The sequence below is a fragment of the Chelonia mydas genome, chromosome 23 (assembly GCF_015237465.2).
Source record: "Chelonia mydas isolate rCheMyd1 chromosome 23, rCheMyd1.pri.v2, whole genome shotgun sequence".
Classification (NCBI taxonomy): domain Eukaryota; kingdom Metazoa; phylum Chordata; order Testudines; family Cheloniidae; genus Chelonia; species Chelonia mydas.
This window is the reverse complement of record NC_051263.2, coordinates 968,166-988,470: the sequence shown is the minus strand read 5'-3', so window position 1 is coordinate 988,470 and position 20,305 is coordinate 968,166. Positions and strand designations below refer to the sequence as shown.

The 20,305-nt window shown below is 69.4% G+C and overlaps 1 protein-coding gene across 7 annotated transcripts in view; it reads left to right on the top strand.

Moving 5' to 3' along the window:
* Positions 1-4,554: 4,554 nt before the first annotated feature.
* LTBP4 (latent transforming growth factor beta binding protein 4) overlaps positions 4,555-20,305 on the top strand; it is a 38,753-nt gene continuing 23,002 nt past the window's right edge. For 6 of the 7 annotated variants that reach the window (XM_043534554.1, XM_043534558.1, XM_043534553.1 and 3 more), the window contains exons 1-4: positions 4,555-4,784; positions 13,023-13,093; positions 13,834-14,056; positions 15,575-15,750. In XM_043534554.1, coding sequence (XP_043390489.1) covers positions 4,564-4,784; positions 13,023-13,093; positions 13,834-14,056; positions 15,575-15,750 — 691 coding nt within the window. In that variant the 5' untranslated portion in view covers positions 4,555-4,563. Of the gene's footprint in view, positions 4,785-13,022; positions 13,094-13,833; positions 14,057-15,574; positions 15,751-17,964; positions 18,305-20,305 lie in introns of those variants that run through there. The other variant, XM_043534557.1, reaches the window with a different exon arrangement.

The window sequence follows — 20,305 nt, the reverse complement described above, 5'->3', positions numbered from 1 at the left end:
CAGAGACACCCGCGCCGGGGCCCCACCAGCCAGCCAGAGACACCCGCGCCAGGGCCCCACCAGCCAGCCGGAGACACCCGCGCCAGGGCCTCGCCAGCCAGAGACACCCGCACCGGGGCCCCGCCAGCCGGAGACACCCGCGCCAGGGCCCCACCAGCCAGCCGGAGACACCCGCGCCGGGGCCCCGCCAGCCAGCCAGAGACACCCGCGCCGGGACCCCGCAGCCGGAGACACCCGCGCCGGGGCCCCACCAGCCAGCCAGAGACACCCGCGCCGGGGCCCCGCCAGCCAGAGACACCCGCGCCGGGGCCCCACCAGCCAGCCAGAGACACCCGCACCAGGGCCCCGCCAGCCAGAGACACCCGCACCGGGGCCCCGCCAGCCGGAGACACCCGCACCAGGGCCCCGCCAGCCAGAGACACCCGCGCCGGGGCCCCGCCAGCCAGAGACACCCGCGCCGGGGCCCCGCCAGCCAGCCAGAGACACCCGCGCCAGGGCCCCACCAGCCAGCCAGAGACACCCGCGCCGGGACCCCGCAGCCGGAGACACCCGCACCGGGGCCCCACCAGCCAGCCAGAGACACCCACGCCGGGGCCCCGCCAGCCAGAGACACCCGCGCCGGGGCCCCGCCAGCCGGAGACACCCGCACCGGGGCCCTGCCAGCTGGAGACACCCGCGCTGGGGCCCCGCCAGCCAGCCAGAGACACCCGCGCCAGGGCCCCGCCAGCCAGCCAGAGACACCCACGCTGGGACCCCGCCAGCCAGAGACACCCGCGCCGGGGCCCCGCCAGCCAGCCAGAGACACCCACGCTGGGGCCCCGCCAGCCAGCCAGAGACACCCGCGCCGGGGCCCCACCAGCTGGAGACACCCACGCCAGGGCCGCGCCGGGGTCTGGCCAGCCAGCCGGTGACACCCACACCGGGGCCCGCCCAGCCAGCCAGAGACACCCACGCCCCTGCCATGCCAGGGCCCCACCAACCAGAGACAGCTGCACCAGGGCCGTGCTGGGGCCCCGCCAGCCAGAGACACCCGTGCCAGGGCCAGGCAGGGGTCCAGCCAGCCAGAGACACCCGCACCAGGGCCACGCTGGGGTCCAGCCAGCCAGAGACACCCGTGCCAGGGCCACGCTGGGGTCCAGCCAGCCAGAGACACCCGTGCCAGGGCCCTGCCAGCCAGAGACACCCGCACCAGGGCCACGCTGGGGCCCCGCCAGCCAGCCGGTGACACCTGCGCCAGAGCCGCACCGGGAGCCTGATGGGGCCTGGAGGGTGCCCACGGGGCAATGAGACGCTCTCCCACCTTCCGTGTGTGTGCCCCAGACCCTGCCCCTGGGCACACGGAGATCTGCCCCTGCCAGGCACCCAGCGACTGGCCACCCCCACGCAGCAACAAGCACAAGGGACTGGCCCCCCCCGGACAGCGAGGGGGCACTGGGGGCCCAGATTGAGCCTACTGCCCGGCCCCCAAAGCCCGGAGCCCGCGGACCCGTGAGAGGAGATACCAGCAGCGCGAGCCAGGACAGGGACTGTGCTGTGGGTGGGGGAGGTGCACGGGGCTCTGAGCTGGGGGGCCAAGGGGGTGTTTGGGGTGATTTTGCCCTGGCGGAGATGCCAGGGACAGGGTCTGTTCTAAACAGTGATTCTGAGCTGGTGGAGCCCAGCCCGGCCTGGCACTCTTGGGACCCGCTCTGCGGCCTCTGGGGGAAGTGCTGAGCACCCACCATTCCCAATCCCGACCCCCCAGACCCTGTCCAGGCCACCCAGAGCCCCCCAACAGCTGAGTCTGCGCCAGGCTGGGGGGCTGAGACCCCCCTTTTCACCCCTGAGCCCTGAGCCAATGCCAGGCCCATGGCTTATAAGTGCAGCCTCTGGAACAGCTTGTGGGGCCAGGTGGGAGCCGGCGCCCCCGAGGGGAAAGGCCCTGGGCCCCATTCCCTGCCCCCTTCCAGTCACATCGCCCCAGTGGTCGGTTGTCGAGATTCTCTGTTTTTGTGGGCTGTCGGCTCTTTCCTGGCTCATCAGAGGGACCTGCCCTGCACCCGCAGCCTTAACCCACAGCCGCCCCACAGGACGGGGCACCTACCCCATGGGGGGTCCAGCTGCCACTGCCCCAAGGAGGGGACGGGGGCTCTTCCCATCCAAGTGCTTTATGGGGTGTCAGACAGCCGCGCTGGCTTGGCGGGGCTCTGTGCAGCCCCCGGCACTCTCCGGCCTTCCTCTCCGAGCACTCGGGGGGGGGGGTATCCCTGCCCCCCACCCCGCCGTGCAGAGCCTGGGGAATGAACACAGTCCAACTCCTCCCTGGGGAGGAGAATTGCTCCCCACTTCCCAGGCCGGCACTGGGGCGAAAGCTCCTTGCAAGGGGGCTGCGAAGTCCGGCGGAGTCTGGGCCCCTTTCCAGCTGCAGCCGGCTGGGCATGTCCGGGGGGCACTGAGTGAGCCTGCAGGGTGAGCCCCTCACCGGCCCAGAGAGCCAGGAGAGTCCCCGAGGCCCCTGCCCAGGGGGGCCCCTGGCTCTCGACCCCCCAAACACAACGGCCTGAGCTGGGAAGAGTTCCAGACTTTTCTACCCCCTGCCCCCGGTTCTTCCATGCCCGGCGTTTGCTCTGGCGAGGGAATTGTGCCAAACACGTGTGTGTGGGGGGGTCTTTGTTCTCCTGCCGGGGTGGGGGGGAGCTTTTGTACCTATCCTGTGGGAAATGGTGGTTTTATATGCAAGGGGGGGGGTGAAACAATCACAATGAAATATTGATGGACTTCAGCCCCCGGGTGCTGGAATTGTTGCTGGAGGCGGGAGCGGGTGCATGGAGCCCCTGGGCCACCCCCCGGGCTCTGGCGGGGTGTCTCCGTGTCGCGGATCCGCCGTCCTGAGGAGGAACGTCTCCAGCGTGCCAGAGCCCCAGCGCCGGCCACGCAGCCTCCCGGCCGGAGTCCTCCGGCCAGGCCCACCGGGCCCGGCTCCAGGCCAGAGGCTCATCCGCTCCACAGGGCCTGACGCACCCAGCCCGGAGCCGGGGGCACCCAGGCCGCCTGGCCAAAGGCGGGTTCACTGGGCCCCAGGAGTGGGAGCTCTCAGCTTGGCCTGGAGACCCCGAGGTTAAGACGTCCTCTGTCCTGGCGTTTCTCCTCTGTCTGTCCGTCCTTCTGCCTGTCCCCGCCCCGCATCAGGCACCTTGCGGCCCCATCGTCCAGCTCTGCAGAGCCCTGCTGAGCTCCCGGGCCCCAGCGGCTGGGGATTCCCGGCCTCCGGGGTCAGCAGTCAGGCCGGGAAGCTCCGTTCTCTCTCTGGACCCTCCATTGACCCGGCTGGGCTCAGGACCCATCCGTCCCAGCCCCTCCCATCTCTGTGCCACCCCCCAGAGTGGCTTTAACCCCTTTGCACCCGCTGGGTAGCTAGGCCAAGTGCTGAGGGAAACTGAGGCACGCATTGGCACCATCAGATGCTGGCTGTTCTGTCAGCCCCTCGCCTTCCTCCTATTGCCACTGGCTACAGCAGGGGCGGAGGGGCTGCCCATGGGAGGTGGGTGGGCTTTGCAGAGCAAGCCCAGCCAGCAGGGCCAGCTCCTGTCCCGTGGGGCTGGCTTGGCCCCCGCTCTGGCCACAGGCTGGCAGATGAGGCCTGACCCCCACCCCACAGCCCAGAAACAATACAGGCGGGAACAGTTAGAAGGGGGTGGGAGGTGGGCTGGAGCCAGGACTCCTGGGTTCTCTCCCCAGCTCTGGGAGGGGCTGGTGGATCAGAGCAGGGGGCTGGGAGCCAGGACTCCTGGGTTCTCTCCCCGGCTCTGGGAGGGGCTGGTGGATCAGAGCAGGGGGCTGGGAGCCAGGACTCCTGGGTTCTCTCCCCGGCTCTGGGAGGGATGGCTGGTGGTCGTTGGGGTGGGAGCCTGGACTTCTGGGTTCTCTCCCAATCTGTCCCCTGGGGCCCAGGGGTGACTCCCCCTCTCCCGCTCGGCCCCGCCCAGGGTTGCAGCCCCCTCCAGGCACCTGCGCTGCGGGGCCCCTCCCCGGCCCCCGGCCATTGGCTGCGGGGAGGGAGGGCCGGGGACCGGGCCTGGCCGGGCTCCCATTGGCCGGGCGGCGAGGAGCCGGCTCCGCCGCTTCGCTCTTGTCTCCTGCCGGAGGGAAGCCCGAGCCGCGTCCCCCCTGCACCCCGAGCCCCCCCGAACCCCTGCACCCCGAGCCGCGCGCTCCAGGGCCCCCTAGCCCCCCCGAACCCCGAGCCGCGCGCTCCAGGCCCCCCCTGCACCCCCCCCGAGCCGCGCGCTCCAGGCCCCCCCTGCACCCCGAGCCCCTGGACCCCCCCCGAGCCGCGCGCTCCAGGCCCCCCCTGCACCCCGAGCCCCTGGACCCCCCCGAGCCGCGCGCTCCAGGCCCCCCCTGCACCCCGAGCCGCCCCCCCGAGTCCCCCCTGCACCCCGAGCCGCCCCCCCGAGCCCCTAGGGCCCCCCGCACCCCTCCCCGCGTTCCCCCGCGCACCCCTCCCCGCGCGCTCCAGGGCCCCCTCCCCGCGCCCCCGCCGCCGCCCCCGCCCCGGGGGATGCCCTGGGGCTCCCCGCCAGGATGCAGCCCCCCGCCCTGGCTGCCCTCACCCTGCTGGCCTCGCTGCAGCTGCTGGAGGTGCGAGGGGAGGGCGCGGCTGGGTCCCAGGTGCTGAGCCCCGCCCCCAGGGACCAGCCCCCCCGGCCTGGCCGCCCCGTCCCCGCTGGGCCCCAACCCCCCCGTCTGGAGAAGCGCAGCCGGACCCTGGCCCGTCGGGGGCAGCGAGCACCCAAGGCAGCCAGGTGAGTGGGGGGAGGTTGGGGGCCACCAGGGGCCATGGGCTCAGATCTGTCTCCACCCCCCCCACTGCTCCCTGCCCCTCGCCTGGCCCCCCTCCGCCCCCCACCCATCTCCCCTCGCTCCCTGCCCCTCGCCTGGCACTCCAGCCCCAGAGCCCAGGCCGGGAGGGAGAGCGACACCCCCAGCCTCTGGAGTGTGGGGGGCTTGGCAGGGGCTGGCTCCACATCCGGGACCCCCGGCCTGGCAGAGCAAAGGGGGGTCCTAAGGGGGCCGAGCTGCCCTGAGCGCCCAGGCTGGAGGAGCCCAGAGCTGGGGGGCAGGGGCCGAGTGGGGGGTGGAATCCCAGGGTGGGACGCTCCGTGCAGGGGCTGGGCGGTGTCTGTTCCCCCCGTCAGGCCGCGGGGGGTGGCCGGGGCCCGGGCTCGGCTCCATCTGGAAACACGCTCAGGGGCCAGGCAGGCGCTGAGCTGGCAGACCAGCCCCCCTCCCCGTGGGGCGGGGCTGCTGTGCCCGCCCCCTGCCTGCCCCCACCCACCCCTCCGCCCCGGCCCCCACCTGCCCTCGCCCCCCGCCCCTCCCCTGCCCCCGGCTCCCTTAGGGAAGGCACCGGAATGGGCCTCTTCCCACCCAAATTGAGCAGGTGCCATGACCCCCGCGAGGTCCTAGAGCTGTGACCCCTGCCCAGCCCCGCCGGTGCCCCTCACGCCCGACCCGCAGCCCCCCGCCAGCCCAGCCCAGCCCCGCCAGTGCCCCTCACGCCCGACCCATGCCCCTCACGCCCGACCCGCAGCCCACCGCCAGCCCGGCCCTGGGCTCCCCGCAGCCCCGCCGGTGCCCCTCACGCCCGACCCGCAGCCCCCCGCCAGCCCGGCCCTGGGCTCCCCCCGAGCTCTGCCAGTGCTGAGGGAGGGGGGTCTGGGGAATTTGCATTTGAGGGGGTTTTGGCCCATGGCTGCCCCAAAGGGAAATGCCTTCAAACTGCACCCAGAGGGGATGGGGCCAGACCTGGCAGGGAGGGGCTCAGGCTCCAGGGCGAGGTGCTGTGGGGGATAGAGACCGAGCCCTGCGCCCCCTGACCGGGCTGCTCCTTTCCAGTTCTCCCCACTGGCTCAGCACTACAGGGCTCATGACACACACCCAGCTCCCAGCAGGTGCAGCCCCTGGCACGCCGTTCAGCCCCCGGTCCAGTGCCCTGGGACCCGACTGCCCCAGCCGAGCGTCTGGGGTTCTCTGGGGTGTTGCCCCCACAGGCACACTGGAGTGGCTCAGCCCAGTCCGAGGCGTCCTGCCCGGGGATAAGCTGGCAGGAGCTGTGGGGGGGGGAACTGCTGGACCCCCGCCTCAAAGAGGGGCTGAGGGAGGCTGGGTCCCAGTGTGTCCTGCCCCACAGGGACCTGGCTCTGGGGTCAGCGCTGGGCAGAGGCGCTGGAGCCCATCGGGGTTCCTGCCTCAGAACATCCTGGGTTACGCGGGGGCCCCCACTCCTGCCCCCCACTCCTGCCTCTAATCCTCACTCCCGCCCCTGCTGCCCTCCATTCCCGCTGCAAATCCACCTTGTAATGGGATCATGTAACCGTGGGATCATGGCTGAGGGGCACCAGCAGAGCTGGGGCAGGGGGGGCCCCAGGGCTAGGGCAGCAGGGGGCTGCGGGTCGGGAGTGAGGGGCATAGGCAGAGCTGGGGGGGTGTCAGTGGGCTGGGAACTGGATCAGCCTTGGCCCCGGGTTGAGAGTCGGGGCCCTGTGTCGGGGGGGACGGGGGTCAGATGCCCTGGCTGGTCTAGGGGTTGCCCCGCTGCACCCCCCAGGCTGCGTGTTGCAGGGCGGGGGGCAGGCGGCTGATGGCTTTTCCGTGCAGCTGGGGGGCTGCAGGGGAGGGGGCCCTGGCAGCTCCTGGAGGAAACGTGGCTGAGGAATTTCGGGGCCAAGTTTCCGCCTTCTGGAGCCGCCCCTCCCCCACCACGTCTCTGCAGCGCCGGGGGGGCCTGATTCTGCCAGGAGAGGAGCCCCCGCCTCTGCGTGCGCATGGCGGGGGGGCTGGGGACAGGGCAGGGCAAGGAGGGGCCCCGGCCAGTACAGCTGGGGGGCTGCCCCAGGCCAGGGGGGATGGCTCAGTTGCTGGGGGCCGGTTCCTGCACATGGCTCCCAGCTGCAAAAGCCATTTGGGGCACAGGAGGCTCTGCTAGAGCCCTGCCCCCCCCAACCCCCCCCCCCGTCCAGAGCGTTCCCAGCCCCCCCTCTGCCCCTCCAGCCCCCCCATCCAGAGCACTCCCTGCCCCCCTCCATCCCCCCACCCAGAGCGTCCCCAACCCCCCCTCTGCCCCCTCCAGCCCCCCCACCTTCCCCAGCCAGAGCACTCCCTGCCCCCCTCCATTCCCACCCCCGTATCTGCTGGGGGGGCCGCAGGGCACAATGTTCCCTCTAACGTTTCCCATCCACATGCCAATGAATTTGTATAATGTGCCCCAATGTGGAGGTGATGTGTGGTGGGGGTGGGGCCAACCTGTGGGGCCCAAAGGGGTGCAGGGGGGGGTGAGGGCTCTGGCTGGGGGGTGCAGGCTCCGGGGTGGGGCCGGGGATGAGGAGTTTGGGGTGCAGGCTGCCCTGGGGCTGTGGCAGGGAGAGAGGACTCCCCCCCCGCCCCGCGCCCTCTCTTTGGGCAGCTGGGGGAGGGGCACCCTTGATAGCCTGCTGCACCGCCCCACAGGTTGGAGGGGACTTAGGCGCGGGCTGGGAGCCAGGACTCCTGGGTTCTTTCCCTGGCTCTGGGAGGGGGCTGGGGGCTAGTGTTTAGAGCGGGGGGGGGGGGGGCTGAGAGCCAGGATGGGCTGTCCCCACCCCTTCCAGCTACTCCTTTCCCATCTGTCCTATGGAATTGCTTCCTCCTGTCCCCCCCACGGAGCCAGGTGACCCCCGCCCCCAGACCCATTGTGCTGCCCACAGGGGGAGGGTCTGACCATGCCCCTCCCCCACCACTTTCACTCTAACTTGTGATGGGGCCTTGGGGCCAGGAGACCCTGAGCTGCCATCCAGCCCCTCTACCAGTCCCGTCCCCCCCATTCCTGCAGGACTGGGGGAGGGGGTTGTGTCTATGCAGCCCCCCTGGCGAGATGGGACCCAGGGTCTCCTCCAGCCCCAGGGTCAGGGCAAAATAAGTCCACTGACCAGGCATCCCAGGGGTGAGAACCAGAGACCAGCTCTCGGCCCAGGCCCCTGCTCTGCCCCCGCCAACCCCCCTGTCACGGGGTCCTGGGCGATGCTCGGGACCTGCTCCCCAAGAAGCCAGGCAGGACTCTGGGGGAGTCTCCTCTCGGGGAGCAGCCTGTCTGCAGGACACACAGCTCACCCAGCTTCCCCCTTCCTGGGTCTGACCTCGGAGCATTCAGCCTCCTCTGCCCCTCCGTGCGCTTCCCCCAGCGAGTCCGCCCAGGCGGGGTCCTGGGGAAGCCAGAGGGTCCTGCCCCCCAACTCCGCAGTCAGACGGGACTCTCAACCAGCCAGTAAAACAGAAGGTTTATTAGACGACAGGAACATGGTCTAACACAGAGCTTGTAGGTGCAGAGAACAGGACCCCTCAGCTGGGTCCATTTTGGGGGGCAGGGAGCCAGACAACCCCGTCTGCCCTTCACTCCATGTCTCCAGCCAGCCCCAAACTGAAACTCCCTCCAGCCCCTCCTCCTCTGGGCTTTGTCCCTTTCCTGGGCCAGGAGGTCACCGGATTCCTTTGTTCTCCAACCCTTTAGCTCTCACCTTGCAGGGGGGAAGGGCCAGGCCATCAGTGGCCAGGAAACAAGGTGTCGGCCATTCTCTGTGCAGACACCGTCACACTGGCCCCCTAGGGCTCTGCCACAATCACACTCCCTGATCCCCCCACCTAGATACTTAAGAAATGCCTAGGGGAAACTGAGGCGCCCCTACAGTATTCAGAGGAAACATTAAGAACAGTCCCACTTCGTCACATCTCTCCCCCCTTCGAGACCGAACTGAGCGGGGTCACTTTAGCTGGTGACCTGGGGAAGTTCGAAGCTGCCAACGTTCCCAGGGATGCCCCAGCATCTCTCCCATTCCTTGGTGGGAGTTACACCAGGCCCTTCCAGTTTCACGCCCTCCCTTCGGTCGGGGGTGGTCGATAGCACTCGCAGGCCGCAGATGGGAAGGTTTATGCGGCTTGTGCCCTTTTGCCACCCCAAAACCCCAGGGGGTCAAACTGGGATCGGGTCTTCTCCCAGCGCTCCAGTCTGGAAGGCTGCAATTTGGGCTCTCTTGGTTAAGAGCCCCCATCTTGACCTGGGCCGGCTCTGGGCTTGGGCAGACGCTCCCCACCTTGTGGCCCAGGTACGATGCCTCTGTCATCCCCACCTTACATCCTCCAGCTGTTGCCGTCAGTCCTGCCTGCTTCGGGCGACCCAGCCCCCTCTTCACCTGGGACACGTGTTCCTCCCAGGCCTGGCTAAAGACACCGATATCCTCAACGTACGCCAGGGCCAAGTTCTCCATCCCCCTCAGTAGCGGATCCACCCGGTGCTGGGGGGTGGTCGATGCGCCCTTGAGATCGAAAGGCAGGACCAGGAACTCAGAGAGCCCCAGAGGGCTGGTGAAGGCAGATTTCAACTTGGCAGCTGGGTCCAAAGGCACCTGCCAGTCGCCCTTGGTGAGATCCATAGAAGGGAGGTAATGAGCCCCCCCAGCTTGTCTAGGATCTCACCAGGCCTAGGCCTAGGGTAGGCATCGGACACGGTGATATCCTTAAGCTTTCGATACTCCCCACAGAACCAGATCGACCCGTCTTCCTTGGGGACCAGCCCCACGGGTGAGGCTTGTGGGCTGTTGAAGGGCTGGATCACCTCTAAAGCCCGCATGTCCTTGACCTCTCTCTCCAGGCTCTGGGCTGTTTTCCCAGTGACTCTGAACGGGGGACACCTGATGGGAGGACTGGCTCCCACCACAGGGAAGAGATCCCCCAGGGGATCTCCCCCCTTCACCTCCCAATCCTCCCTTTCCAGGTCCAGGGGTCCCCTCACTCTCCTCCCACACAGCAGCTCAAAGAGAAGAACCCGGTGGATTCCTGGGGCACGTCCCCATACCATACGTGGGGCAGGTGCTTGTCCCCGTCCTGGGGATGCTGATTCATAGAAGTCCTCAGCATCATCCCCAGGGCCCCATAGACTCTCTCCACCAGCCCATGGGACGGAGGGTGACCTGCAGAGGCCCAGGTGGGCCAGACCCCCCATTTCTCCCACCAGCCCCAGAGCCGGGCTGACAGGACATTGGACCCCTGGTCTGTAAGGACCTCGCTGGGGACCCCCCCTCTGCTGAAGATGGTCAGCAGCGCGTCTGCCCTGGTGTCTGCCTCGGTGGAGGACAGAGCCCCGGCCCCTGGGTAGCGGGTGGCGAGATCCATCACCCCCAGGACGTATTTCTTCCCTGCCCGGGTTGCCTTGCTGCGGGGCCCCACTATGTCCATAGCCCCCTTCTGGAAAGGTTCCTCTATGATGAGTCGGGGTCTCCAGGAGGCTTCACCCTGATCCCGGCCTTCCCCCCCACCTCTGGCCGGGGTCGCAGGACCTGCCGTGCCGCTGGGCCACGTCCCACACTCGGGGCCAGTCACAGTTCTGCGGCAGCCGCTGCCTGGGGCATCATGGGTTAGCTTTGGGGTCCAGTAAGGGGGTGAGGAACTGGAGCCTGTCTGCAGGGTCAACCCTGGGCATCTCGCAGGCCTTCTCAAAGGCCGTCAGGAAGCTGTCTATGTCCTCCCCCTCCTTCCGCTGGGCCAGGAAGCACTTATCAAAGCTCCTTGCAGTCTTGGGTCCCCCCGCACTCACCGCAGCCGGGGCCCCACTGCTCCTCAGCCTGGCCAGCTCCAGCTCATGCTGTCTTTGTTTCTCTTCATGCTGCCTCTGTTTCCCCTTCTCCTCCTGCTCATGCCAACGCTGCTTTTCATGATCCTCCAGCTCCCTCATTTTCATCTCCCTCTCCCATTCCAGCCTCCTCCGCTCCAGGGATGGGGAGCTCCGCCGGGAGGATCCCCTGCTGGCTGCCGGGGTCAGGGTGCCCTCGGTATTCGCTGGGCTTCCCTCCGGGACAGGGATCGGGTCCTCCAAGCCATCCCTCTCCTCCAGCTGGGCAATCAGCTGTTCCTTGGTGGACCCCCCAATGCACAGCTCCCTCTCCCTGCACAGCTCCACCAGGTCGCTCTTAAGGCGTTTAGCGTACATCTCCCTGCTGGCCACTCGCAGGCCGGGCAGCTGTCCACAGTTTCCAAGGAGAACTCCTCGTGTGCCAGCCCTTCTCGAGGTCACCCCCTCTTTGCCAGGGTCGAGCTGCAGACTCCTCCGCCCCTGGGACCGCTCGCTGCAATCCCCCGGGGGACCCTGTTACTGCAAAAGTCCTTCTCTCTGGTCACACACTCCCAGGGGTTAACCGCCCCCTGAAACCGTCTCTCTCTGAATCTTCAGCACACCTGGTCCCCGTCAATCCCCCTTCGTTTTACTGCTCCCCAGTCACTTACTGCAGGAAGCGCCGTTCACGGGGTGCAGTAGATCCCACCGCTGCCACCAGTTGTCAGGAGTGTGGGGGAGTCCAGGCCCTGCACCCCTCTTCCTGGGATTCACTGAGACTCTCAGCCAGCCAGTAAAACAGAAGGTTTATTGGACAACAGGAACACAGTCCAAAACAGAGCTTGTGGATACAACCAGGACCCCTCAGTCAAGTCCTTCTGGGGGGCAGGGAGCTTAGACCCCAGCCCTGGGGTTCCCTGCGTGTCACCACCCAGCCCCAAACTGAAACCAAAACCCCTCAGCAGGCTCCCTCCTGCAGCCTTTGTCCAGTTTCCCAGGCAGAGGTGCTACCTCTCCCTCCCACTCCTGGCTCAGGTGACAGGCTCTCAGGTCTCCCACCCCCAATGAAACTCCCCTGCCACATTCCCAGGTCAACACCGCTCCCTACTGTGTCACAGTAGCTCCTCTGTGAGCCTTCAGCACGCCTGGTCCTTGTTAATCCCCCTTGGTTTTACTGCTCCCCACTCACTTACTGCAAGAAGCGCCATTCACGGGTTGCAGTAGATCCCACCGCTGCCACCAGTTGTCACGGAGTCCCCGCGCGATGCTGAGGAACTGCTCCCCACGAAGCCAGGCAGGACGCTGGGGGAGTCTCCTCTCTGGGAGCAGCCTGTCTGCAGGACACACAGCTCACCCGGCTCCACCTTCCTGGGTCTGACCTCGGAGCATTCAGCCTCCTCTGCCCCTCCCTGCGCTTCCCATAGCGAGTCCGCCCAGGCGGGGTCCTGGGGGGGCCAGAGGGTCCTGCCCCCCAACTCCGCAGTCAGACGGGACTCTCAGCCAGCCAGGGAAACGGAAGGTTTATTAGACGACAGGAACATGGTCTAACACAGAGCTTGTAGGTGCAGAGAACAGGACCCCTCAGCTGGGTCCGTCTTGGGAGGCAGGGAGGCCAGAGCCCCATCTTGCCCTCCCTCCATGTCCCCAGCCAGCTCCAAACTGAAACTCTCCAGCCCCTCCCGCCTTTGTCTCTCTCCCGGCCAGGAGGCCACCTGATCTTTGTTCTCCAGCCCCCTCAGTTGGCACCTTTGCGGGGGGGGGGCCAGGCCATCAGTGGCCAGGAGACAGGGTGTCGGCCATTCTCTGTGCAGACGCCATCACACTGGCCCCAGGGCTCTGCCACAATCCCACCCCCTGATCCCACCACTACTTAAGAACTGCCTAGGGGAAACTGAGGCACCCACACAGTATTCAAAGAAAACATTAAGAACGGTCCCACTCCGTCACGCCCCCTCCCAGAGCCAGGACAGAACCCAGGAGTCCTGGCTCTTCCCTCCCCAATGGGAGGACCCGCATTGATGGCCACCTCATGGGGGGAGGGTCCTGTTAACTCAGGCAGCCTCAGCCCCCTCTACCTCTTTGGCCCCCCACCCTGGAGGGCCTGGGTGTCTCAGCACCAACCCCCCCATGAGGCTGGGTGTGGGGGCTAGGCCTGGTTCTGCAGGGGATGGGGGCTGGATCTTGGGGGCTATTGGGGGGGCCCTGCTGGTGGGGGGCCCTGCTGATGGGGGCTGGATCTGGGGGGGCCCTGCTGGTGGGGGCTGGATCTGGTCTGTGCCCCAGGACTGAGTGGGGGAGGGGAGCCAGGTCAGGCAGGGCCTTGCGGGGCGCAGAGTCCTGGGGCAGGGGTGGGGGTGGGGCTGGCCCTGGGGTCCCCCCCTCACTGCATCTGTCTCCTCTGCAGCCCCCACGTGTGCGGAGTGACCTGCTGCCCCGGCTGGAGCCTGGCCCCCAAAACCCAGAAGTGCACAAAAGGTACTGGGGGGGAGACGAGACAGGGGACCTGGGACACTGGTGGGGGGGCCAGGAACACCGAGTGGGGCCCCCATCTCCAGGGCAATCACTGAGGAGTTCTGTCCCCCCTCCCCCGGGAATGTGCCCCCCCCTTCCTGGTTCCTTCCTGCCCCACTTCCCCCCCAGCTCCCCCCCCGGTGCTGCTCCCAGTCTGGGCTGCAGGTGGCGGCAGACCCCCACCTGCAAAGCCCGGGCTGGTGACGTGGGTGGGGGGGGACATGACTCCTGGGGGGAGCCTGCCCAGACCCCCTTCCTTCCCTCCACCCACATGTTTGGGGTCAGCATCACCCTCCCCACCCCCCAGGCCAGGAGAGGGGACCCTGGGGAGGAAGGCAAGCTGTCTCCTGTCCTGGTTTGGGGGCACAGCCCCCCTGGGCCATGGGAAGTGGCGGGGCTGTGGTGAATGGGAGCTGGGAAGTGGGGGAGGACCTGGGGGGAGCAGGGGCCTGGAAGCAGTGGGGGCTGGGAGATCGGGGGGAGTGAGGGGTGGGGGCTGGGAAGTGGGGGGGACCTGGGGGGCAGGGGCTGGGAAGTGGAGGGGGGAATGAGGAGGTTGGGGATTGGGGGTTGTTGGGGGAGGGAAGCAGCGGGGGCTGGGGGGAGCCAATGTTGGGGGGGATGGGGAGACCCCTCGTGTCTCCCCCTCCCCCGTGACCTCTCGTGTCTCCCCCTCCCCCATGACCTCTTGTGTCTCCCTCCAGCCATCTGCACCCCGAAGTGCCGCAATGGGGGGCTGTGCCGGGAGCCCCAAGTCTGCACCTGCCGCCCGGGGTTCGCTGGCCGCCGGTGTGAGCAGCTGGTGCCCCCTGAGCCCCCCTTGGGGCTCCCCCCAGGGCCCAGCCCCCGCCCAACCAGCGCCTCCGCCCCGCGCCCCACAGCCCCCAACGCTAGGAGGGCAGCGTCCGTGCACTGGCAGCCGCTGACGTAAGTGGGGCGGGGGCCATGGGGTGATCGGGGGGAGCAATCAGGGGGTGAGGGCTGTGGGGAGGGGGTTGACCTGGGGGGTGAGGGCCTTGGGGAATTGGGTGATTGGGGGGAGAGGGCCGTGGGGTGACCGCGGGGGCAGGGACCAGGGGGTGATTGGGGGGCGGAGGGCTGTAGGGTGACCAGGGAGGCAGGGACCAGGGGGGATTGGGGGGCGAGGGCTGTAGGGTGACCGGGGAGGTGAGGGCTGTGGGGAAGGGATGATTGGGGGGGGCAAGGGCCGTGGGGTGATTGGGGGGTGAGGCCTTTTGGGTGATCGGGGACTAACTGAGGGGGGGGCCTCTAAAATCTCACTGCAAATTATTCCCTTGGGTCCGGCCATGCCCCATGGGGAGCTGGGGAGCCCCCCCCCATTAGCCTGGCTGATTTTGGGGTGCTCTGGGGCCCTGGTTTGGGGTGCATGGGGTGGATCAGCTATGAGTTCTTTGGGGGCAGGGGCAGCGCAGACTCCCCATGAGCCCCCCAACACCCCCCAGGAGACATGGCCCCCCCCATGGGGGAACAACACGGGGGGCTAATGGCCGGGGGGGCAGCGCCCCCAGAGTGGACCCCTCCCCCCCCCGCCTGGAGCCCGGGGGGCGACGCTGTGTCTCTCTGGCTGCTCCGGGGCTATTTATAGACCTATTAAAATCTCCCCCCCGCCCCCCCGGCCTGCTGCTGTCGGCCCCTATTTGTTAGCCGATGCTCTAGGGTGGCAGGAGAGGGGGCTTGCGGGGGGCTCAGCAGCATCGGGCCCCTGGGCTGCTCGGCCTCCCCCCAGGGGGCTCTGATGCCCCCCAGCCCCCCTCCCAGCTGCTGGGGTCTCTTGTGCTGCAGGTGGGGGCCCCCAGCCTGGGGGGCAGGGTCTGTCCTGCTGCGGGGGTCAGGTTCCCATGCGGGGGCTGATCCGTGTGGTTTGGGGGGGCCCCGGCGGTTCCCAGGCCCTGCCCTTCCTGGCTGGCCGGGGCGGGGGCCCAGGCAGCCAGCCAAGGCCCTGAGCTCATGTCCCAGCTGAAATGGGGGTGGGGAAGACCAAGGAGCTGCCCAGCTTGGCCATGGGGGGGTCGGTGGGTGGGGGAAGGGGCAGGGGGGGCAGGGGGTTCCCGGGGGGGGAGTGGGTGGGGGAAGGGGGTTACTGGGTGTCAGCGGGTGGGAGGCAGGCGGTCACTAGGGGGAGGGGGTTCCTGGGGGGAGAGGTGGGGGAAGGGGAAGGAGAGTCACTGTGGGCAGGGGGTGGTTGGGGGTGGGGGAAGGGGCAGAGGGGCACTGGAGGATAGGGGGGTCCCTGGGGGGTCGGTGGGTGGGGGAAGGGGCAGAGGGGCACTGGAGGATAGGGGGGTCCCTGGGGGGTCGGTGGGTGGGGGAAGGGGCAGAGGGGGCACTGGAGGATAGGGGGGTCCCTGGGGGGTCGGCAGAGGAGGGGCACAGGGAGGTCTCTGGCCGCGGTGCCCCCCCACTCAGTGCCCCGCTCCCCCCCAGGCTGGCAGAGCTCCAGGCCGTGCTGCGGCGCCGGGCCGCTGGCCCCACGGACAAGATGGCGTCGGTGCTGGCCAAGCACCTGGAAGCCCAGCGGGGCCGGGCCGCCCGCCCCGCGCCCCCCCCCAGCACCCGGCCCCCCAAGAGCGGGCAGACCCTGCACCACAGCCCTCGGCCTGGTAAGGGGGCAGGGTGGAGTTGGTGGGGGGCGGGCCATGCAGGGGGTGAGGGGGCAGTGGGGAGGGTCTGGAGGGCAGGGCGGGGGAAGGGTTGCCCCACCAGCCAGGTCCTTCCCCTGCCACTTGCCCCAGGCAGGTAGTTGCCCTCCAGCCCCCCATTGGCAGGGAGGGGGCTCACTGGGGCCAGCTGCCCCATTGCTGCTCCCTCCCTGGCTCCCTCCCCCATGACCCTGGCAGCTGTAACGAGCATTTAGCTAATTAACTGGCACTTTTCCCAGGCTCTGACATGAGAATGAAACGGCTGCGGGGGGGGCACCAGAGAGGCCCCCCTGGGCCCCCCAGAGCCAGGGCAGAGCCCCAGCCCCCTCGCTGCACAGGGGTCACTGGGACAGGGAGTCACAGAGTCGCTGGGGCGATGCCCGGGACCTGCTCCCCCCGAAGCCGGGCAGGACCCTGGGGACCCTCCCCTCTCGGCGCCCACTGTCCCCAGGGCACGACGCGTCCCCAGCTTCCACCGTCCTGGGTCTGGCCCCAGAGCCTCCAGCCTCCCCTGCCCCACCGTGCGCTTCCCACAGCGAGTCCCCCCGGGCGGGGTCCTGGGGGGGCCAGAGGGCCCTGCCCCCAACTCCGCAGTCAGACGGGACTCTCAGCCCGCCGGGGAAACAGGAGGTTTATTGGACAACAGGAACATGGTCCAACACAGAGCTTGTAGGTGCAGACCACGGGACCCCCTCAGTCAGGTCCATCTTGGGGGGCAGGGAGGCCAGAGGGCCCCCCCCCCCCGGCCCCTCCCTCCATTTCCCCAGCCAGCTCCAAACTGAAACTCTCCAGCCCCTCCGGCCTTTGTCTCTCTCCCGGCCAGGAGGCCACCTGATCCCTTTGTTCTCCAGCCCCTTCAGTCGGCCCCTTTGCGGGGGGGGGGGGGGGGGGGGGGGGAAGGGGGGCCCAGGCCATCAGTGGCCAGGAGACAGGGTGTCGGCCAGTCTCTGTGCAGACGCCATCACACTGGCTCCAGGGCTCTGTCACAATCACACCCCCAGATCCCCCCACCTAGAGACTTAAGAACTGCCTGGGGAAACTGAGGCACCCACCCAGTATTCAGAGAGAACATTAAGAACAGTCCCACATTGTTGCACAAGGGCATGCGGGGAGCCCAGGGCTGGGCTAGCAGGGGCTGCGGGTCGGGAGCAAGGGGCACCGGCAGGGCTGGGGGGGGCAGGGCTGGGCTGGCAGGGGGCTGCGGGTTGGGAGTGAGGGGCACCGGCAGAGCTGGGGGGGGCAGGGCCGGGCTAGCAGGGGCTGCGGGTCGGGAGCGAGGGGCACCGGCAGGGCTGGGGGGGGCAGGGCTGGGCTGGCAGGGGGCTGCGGGTCGGGAGCGAGGGGCACCGGCAGAGCTGGGAGGAGCCCAGGGCTGGGCTGGCAGGGGCTGCGGGTCGGGAGTGAGGGGCACCGGCAGAGCTGGGGGGAGCCCAGGGCTGGGCTGGCAGGGGCTGTGGGTCGGGAGCGAGGGGCACCGGCAGAGCTGGGGGGAGCCCAGGGCTGGGCTGGCAGGGGCTGCGGGTCGGGAGTGAGGGGCACCGTGGAGCTGGGGGGAGCCTCTCTTGTTTCCCACTCAGGAGATGTGCAGGGTTGGGTGACTGGCAGGCAGGACCTTGGGGGGGACCACAGAGAGGGGGGGCAGCTGCTTCTTTGCTCCTCTCCCCCATCTCCTCCCCCCCCCGGACTTTGGCAGGAAAAGGTGACATCACAGCTGTCTCCATGGCAACTGGGCATGACCTCATGGGTGAATTGTCCCTCTGGGGATGGCCCAGCGCCCCCCCCTGCCCCCCCCGGCCAGGACACCTGGCACCCAGCCTCTGCTCACGCTGCCCCCACCCCAATGCCGAGGAGGGTCTCCTGCCCATTGCCTGCTACGTTGTTTGCAGCAAAGGAGGGGGGCTCGGCTGAGGGGGTTGCGGTCAGGTCACTGGGGGGCACAGCCGTGGCTGGGGGGGGGCACGGCTGCTGGTGCCCATGAGCTTGCACTGGTGAATCCGGGCGACACCCGTGAGCGCCTGGTGAGGGCAGGTTGCAGGCGGGGGGCAGCAGGGCGGCAGGGGGCCGGCTCCGGGTGCCGGGGGTGGCCGCGCGGGGCCGGGAAGAGTTAACGCAGCCGGCGGTGGCTCAGGTCCCTCACAAACATTGTTGCTGGAACCCGGCCCAGCCCAGCTCCCCGCGCTGCTTCCAATTAGCCGCCCGGGCACTCGGTGCGGAGCCGGAGCCGCGCGCCACCGCTCCCTGCCTGCTCCGCGCCGGCCCCGGGGCAGAGGCGCAGGCATGGCCGGAGCCCTCGCCCGCCTGCTGGTGCCCACGGCCCTGCTCCTGCTGGCCCCCCGCCGGCCCCCGGCCGCCGCCCAGGCCCCCGGCCAGCTGCGGGTGCTGTTCACCCCCACGGTGTGCCGCGTGCACTGTGCCGGGCCCCGCTGCGCCCACCGCTGCGAGCGCGGCAACGCCACCGTGCTCTACAGCGGGGACCACGCCGGCCCCGCCGCCCGCGCCGCCGGCTTCCGCGTCTGTGAGTACCCGGGGCCGCGCCCGGCTTCCCGCCGGCTGCAGGGCGCCCTCGGCGGCCGGGCCCCCGCCCCGCTGCGCCGGGGGTCTCTGCAGCCCCCGCCCCCGGGCCAGCCGCAGGCTCCCGCTGGCCCCTTCGCTCGCTGCCCAGCTGCCAGCCGGCAGCCAAGGGCCTGCACCTGCAGGCGCTGGCTGGCGTCGCAGCTGCGTGGGGCTGGGCCACTGGGATGCCATGGGGCTGGGCAGGGGAGGTTTGGGGTCTCTGGTTGAGGGGGGCTGCGGGGTGCGTGGCTGGGAGCTGAGCTGCCCGTCTCGACCCGGACCCCGGTTCCGTGGGGTAGGAGGTGCCGGGCTGCCCCGTGTGCTCCTGTGTGGGGTTGCCCCCACCTCGCCCCATCAGGCTGAGCGGGGGGAGGGGGCCCCATGCTGTATCCCGGACCCCCAGGCTGCCCCACAGCATGGGAGTGCCAATGCCCCCCCATACTCTCTCCAGGCACCCCCATGCTGTGGGGCAGCCTGGGGGTCTGGGATGCAGCATGCCCCCCACCCCCCAGCTCAGTCACTGTCCTCCGGCCTTTCCTGTCCCTGCTGCCCGCACCGGGGTGGGGGAAAGGCTTGGGGGGCTGTGACTGAGGAGTTGCTGTGGGGCTGGGGCTGAGGGGCTATCAGAGGTCAAGGCTGGCTGGGGACTGTTGGGGGTCCCAGCTGGATGTGGGGGGCTGGCGGGGGTCAGGGCTGGCTGGGGGTTGGCTGGGGTCACAGCTGGATGGGGGGGCTGATGGGGTCAGGGCTGGCGGGGGTCAGGGCTGGTCGGGGACTGTTGGGGGTCACAACTGGATGTGGGGGGCTCTGGGGGGCTGGAAGAGGTCAGGGCTGGCTGGGGACTGTTGGAGATCACAGCTGGATGTGGGAGGTTCTGGGGGCCTGGCGGGGGTCATGGCTGGCTTGGAACTGTTGGGGGTCACAACTGGATGTGGGGGCTCTGAGGGGCTTTCACAGCTGGATTTGGGGGGCTCTGAGGGGCTGGCGGGGGTCAGGGCTGGCTGGGGACTCTTGGGGGTCACAGCTGGAAGTGGGGGGCTCTGAGGGGCTGGTGGGGGTCAGGGCTGGCTGGGGACTCTTGGGGGTCACAGCTGGATGTGGGGGGCTCTGGGGGGCTGGCGGGGGTCAGGGCTGGTGGGGGCTGTAGGTTTAGCTCTGGCCGGGAGCTGGGGGAGGCTTTTCCCAGCCTGTCCCAGCTGCTCTGGGTCCCGCCCACGCTGCCCCATGAGCTCATCCCCAGCCCCTCGTGTGTGACCGCCCCCCCACCCCAGCCCCCCCGCTCCCCGCCCCAGCCCCAGGTGGGTGTGGACCCCTCGTCCGGAGCCAGCTCCTCCCCGGCTCGGCGACTGGACCCACCCAAACGTCCGGGGGCGAAACCTGGGAATTTGGAGAATAAACAAGGGCCTCAGGCAAGGGAGTCTGAGTCGCTGCCTCCGGACGCCTGGGTTCTCGCCCGGCTCGGGGAGAGGAGTGGGGCCAGTGGTTGTAGCGGGGGGGGGGCGGGGGGATGCGGGGCAGGCTGGGCGCCAGGGTGCCTAGATTCTACCTTGAGTGAGGCCCTTCCCCGCCCGGTGCCTCAGTTTCCCTGGGCGTGGAGCTGAGCGGAGGCGCCGTCTCTCCAGCTGAGGTTACCCAGCCAAGCCCCCCGTGTCCCCAGCGCTCCGGGCTGGGGGGTGTCTGGCCTGCCGGGGCCGTGTCCCCAGCCCAGTTCCCGTCCCCTGGGACGCTGCCCAGCCTGCGCCCCAGCCCTGGAGGGTCCGGGGGAGGCGGCCCCCGATGTCAGGGGCCGAGGGGAGAGCGCAAGCCACGGACCGGTCGCCTGGGTCGCTCGGGGCACCCTCCGGCCCCCCCCAGCACGGCCCCCCTGAGCTCTGCCAGCCCTTGCCGAGTGCCAGACACCGTCTCCTCTGGCCCCCCTGCTGCGGGGCCCCCTTGCCGGGGCCAGGCTGGCATTGGGCTTCGC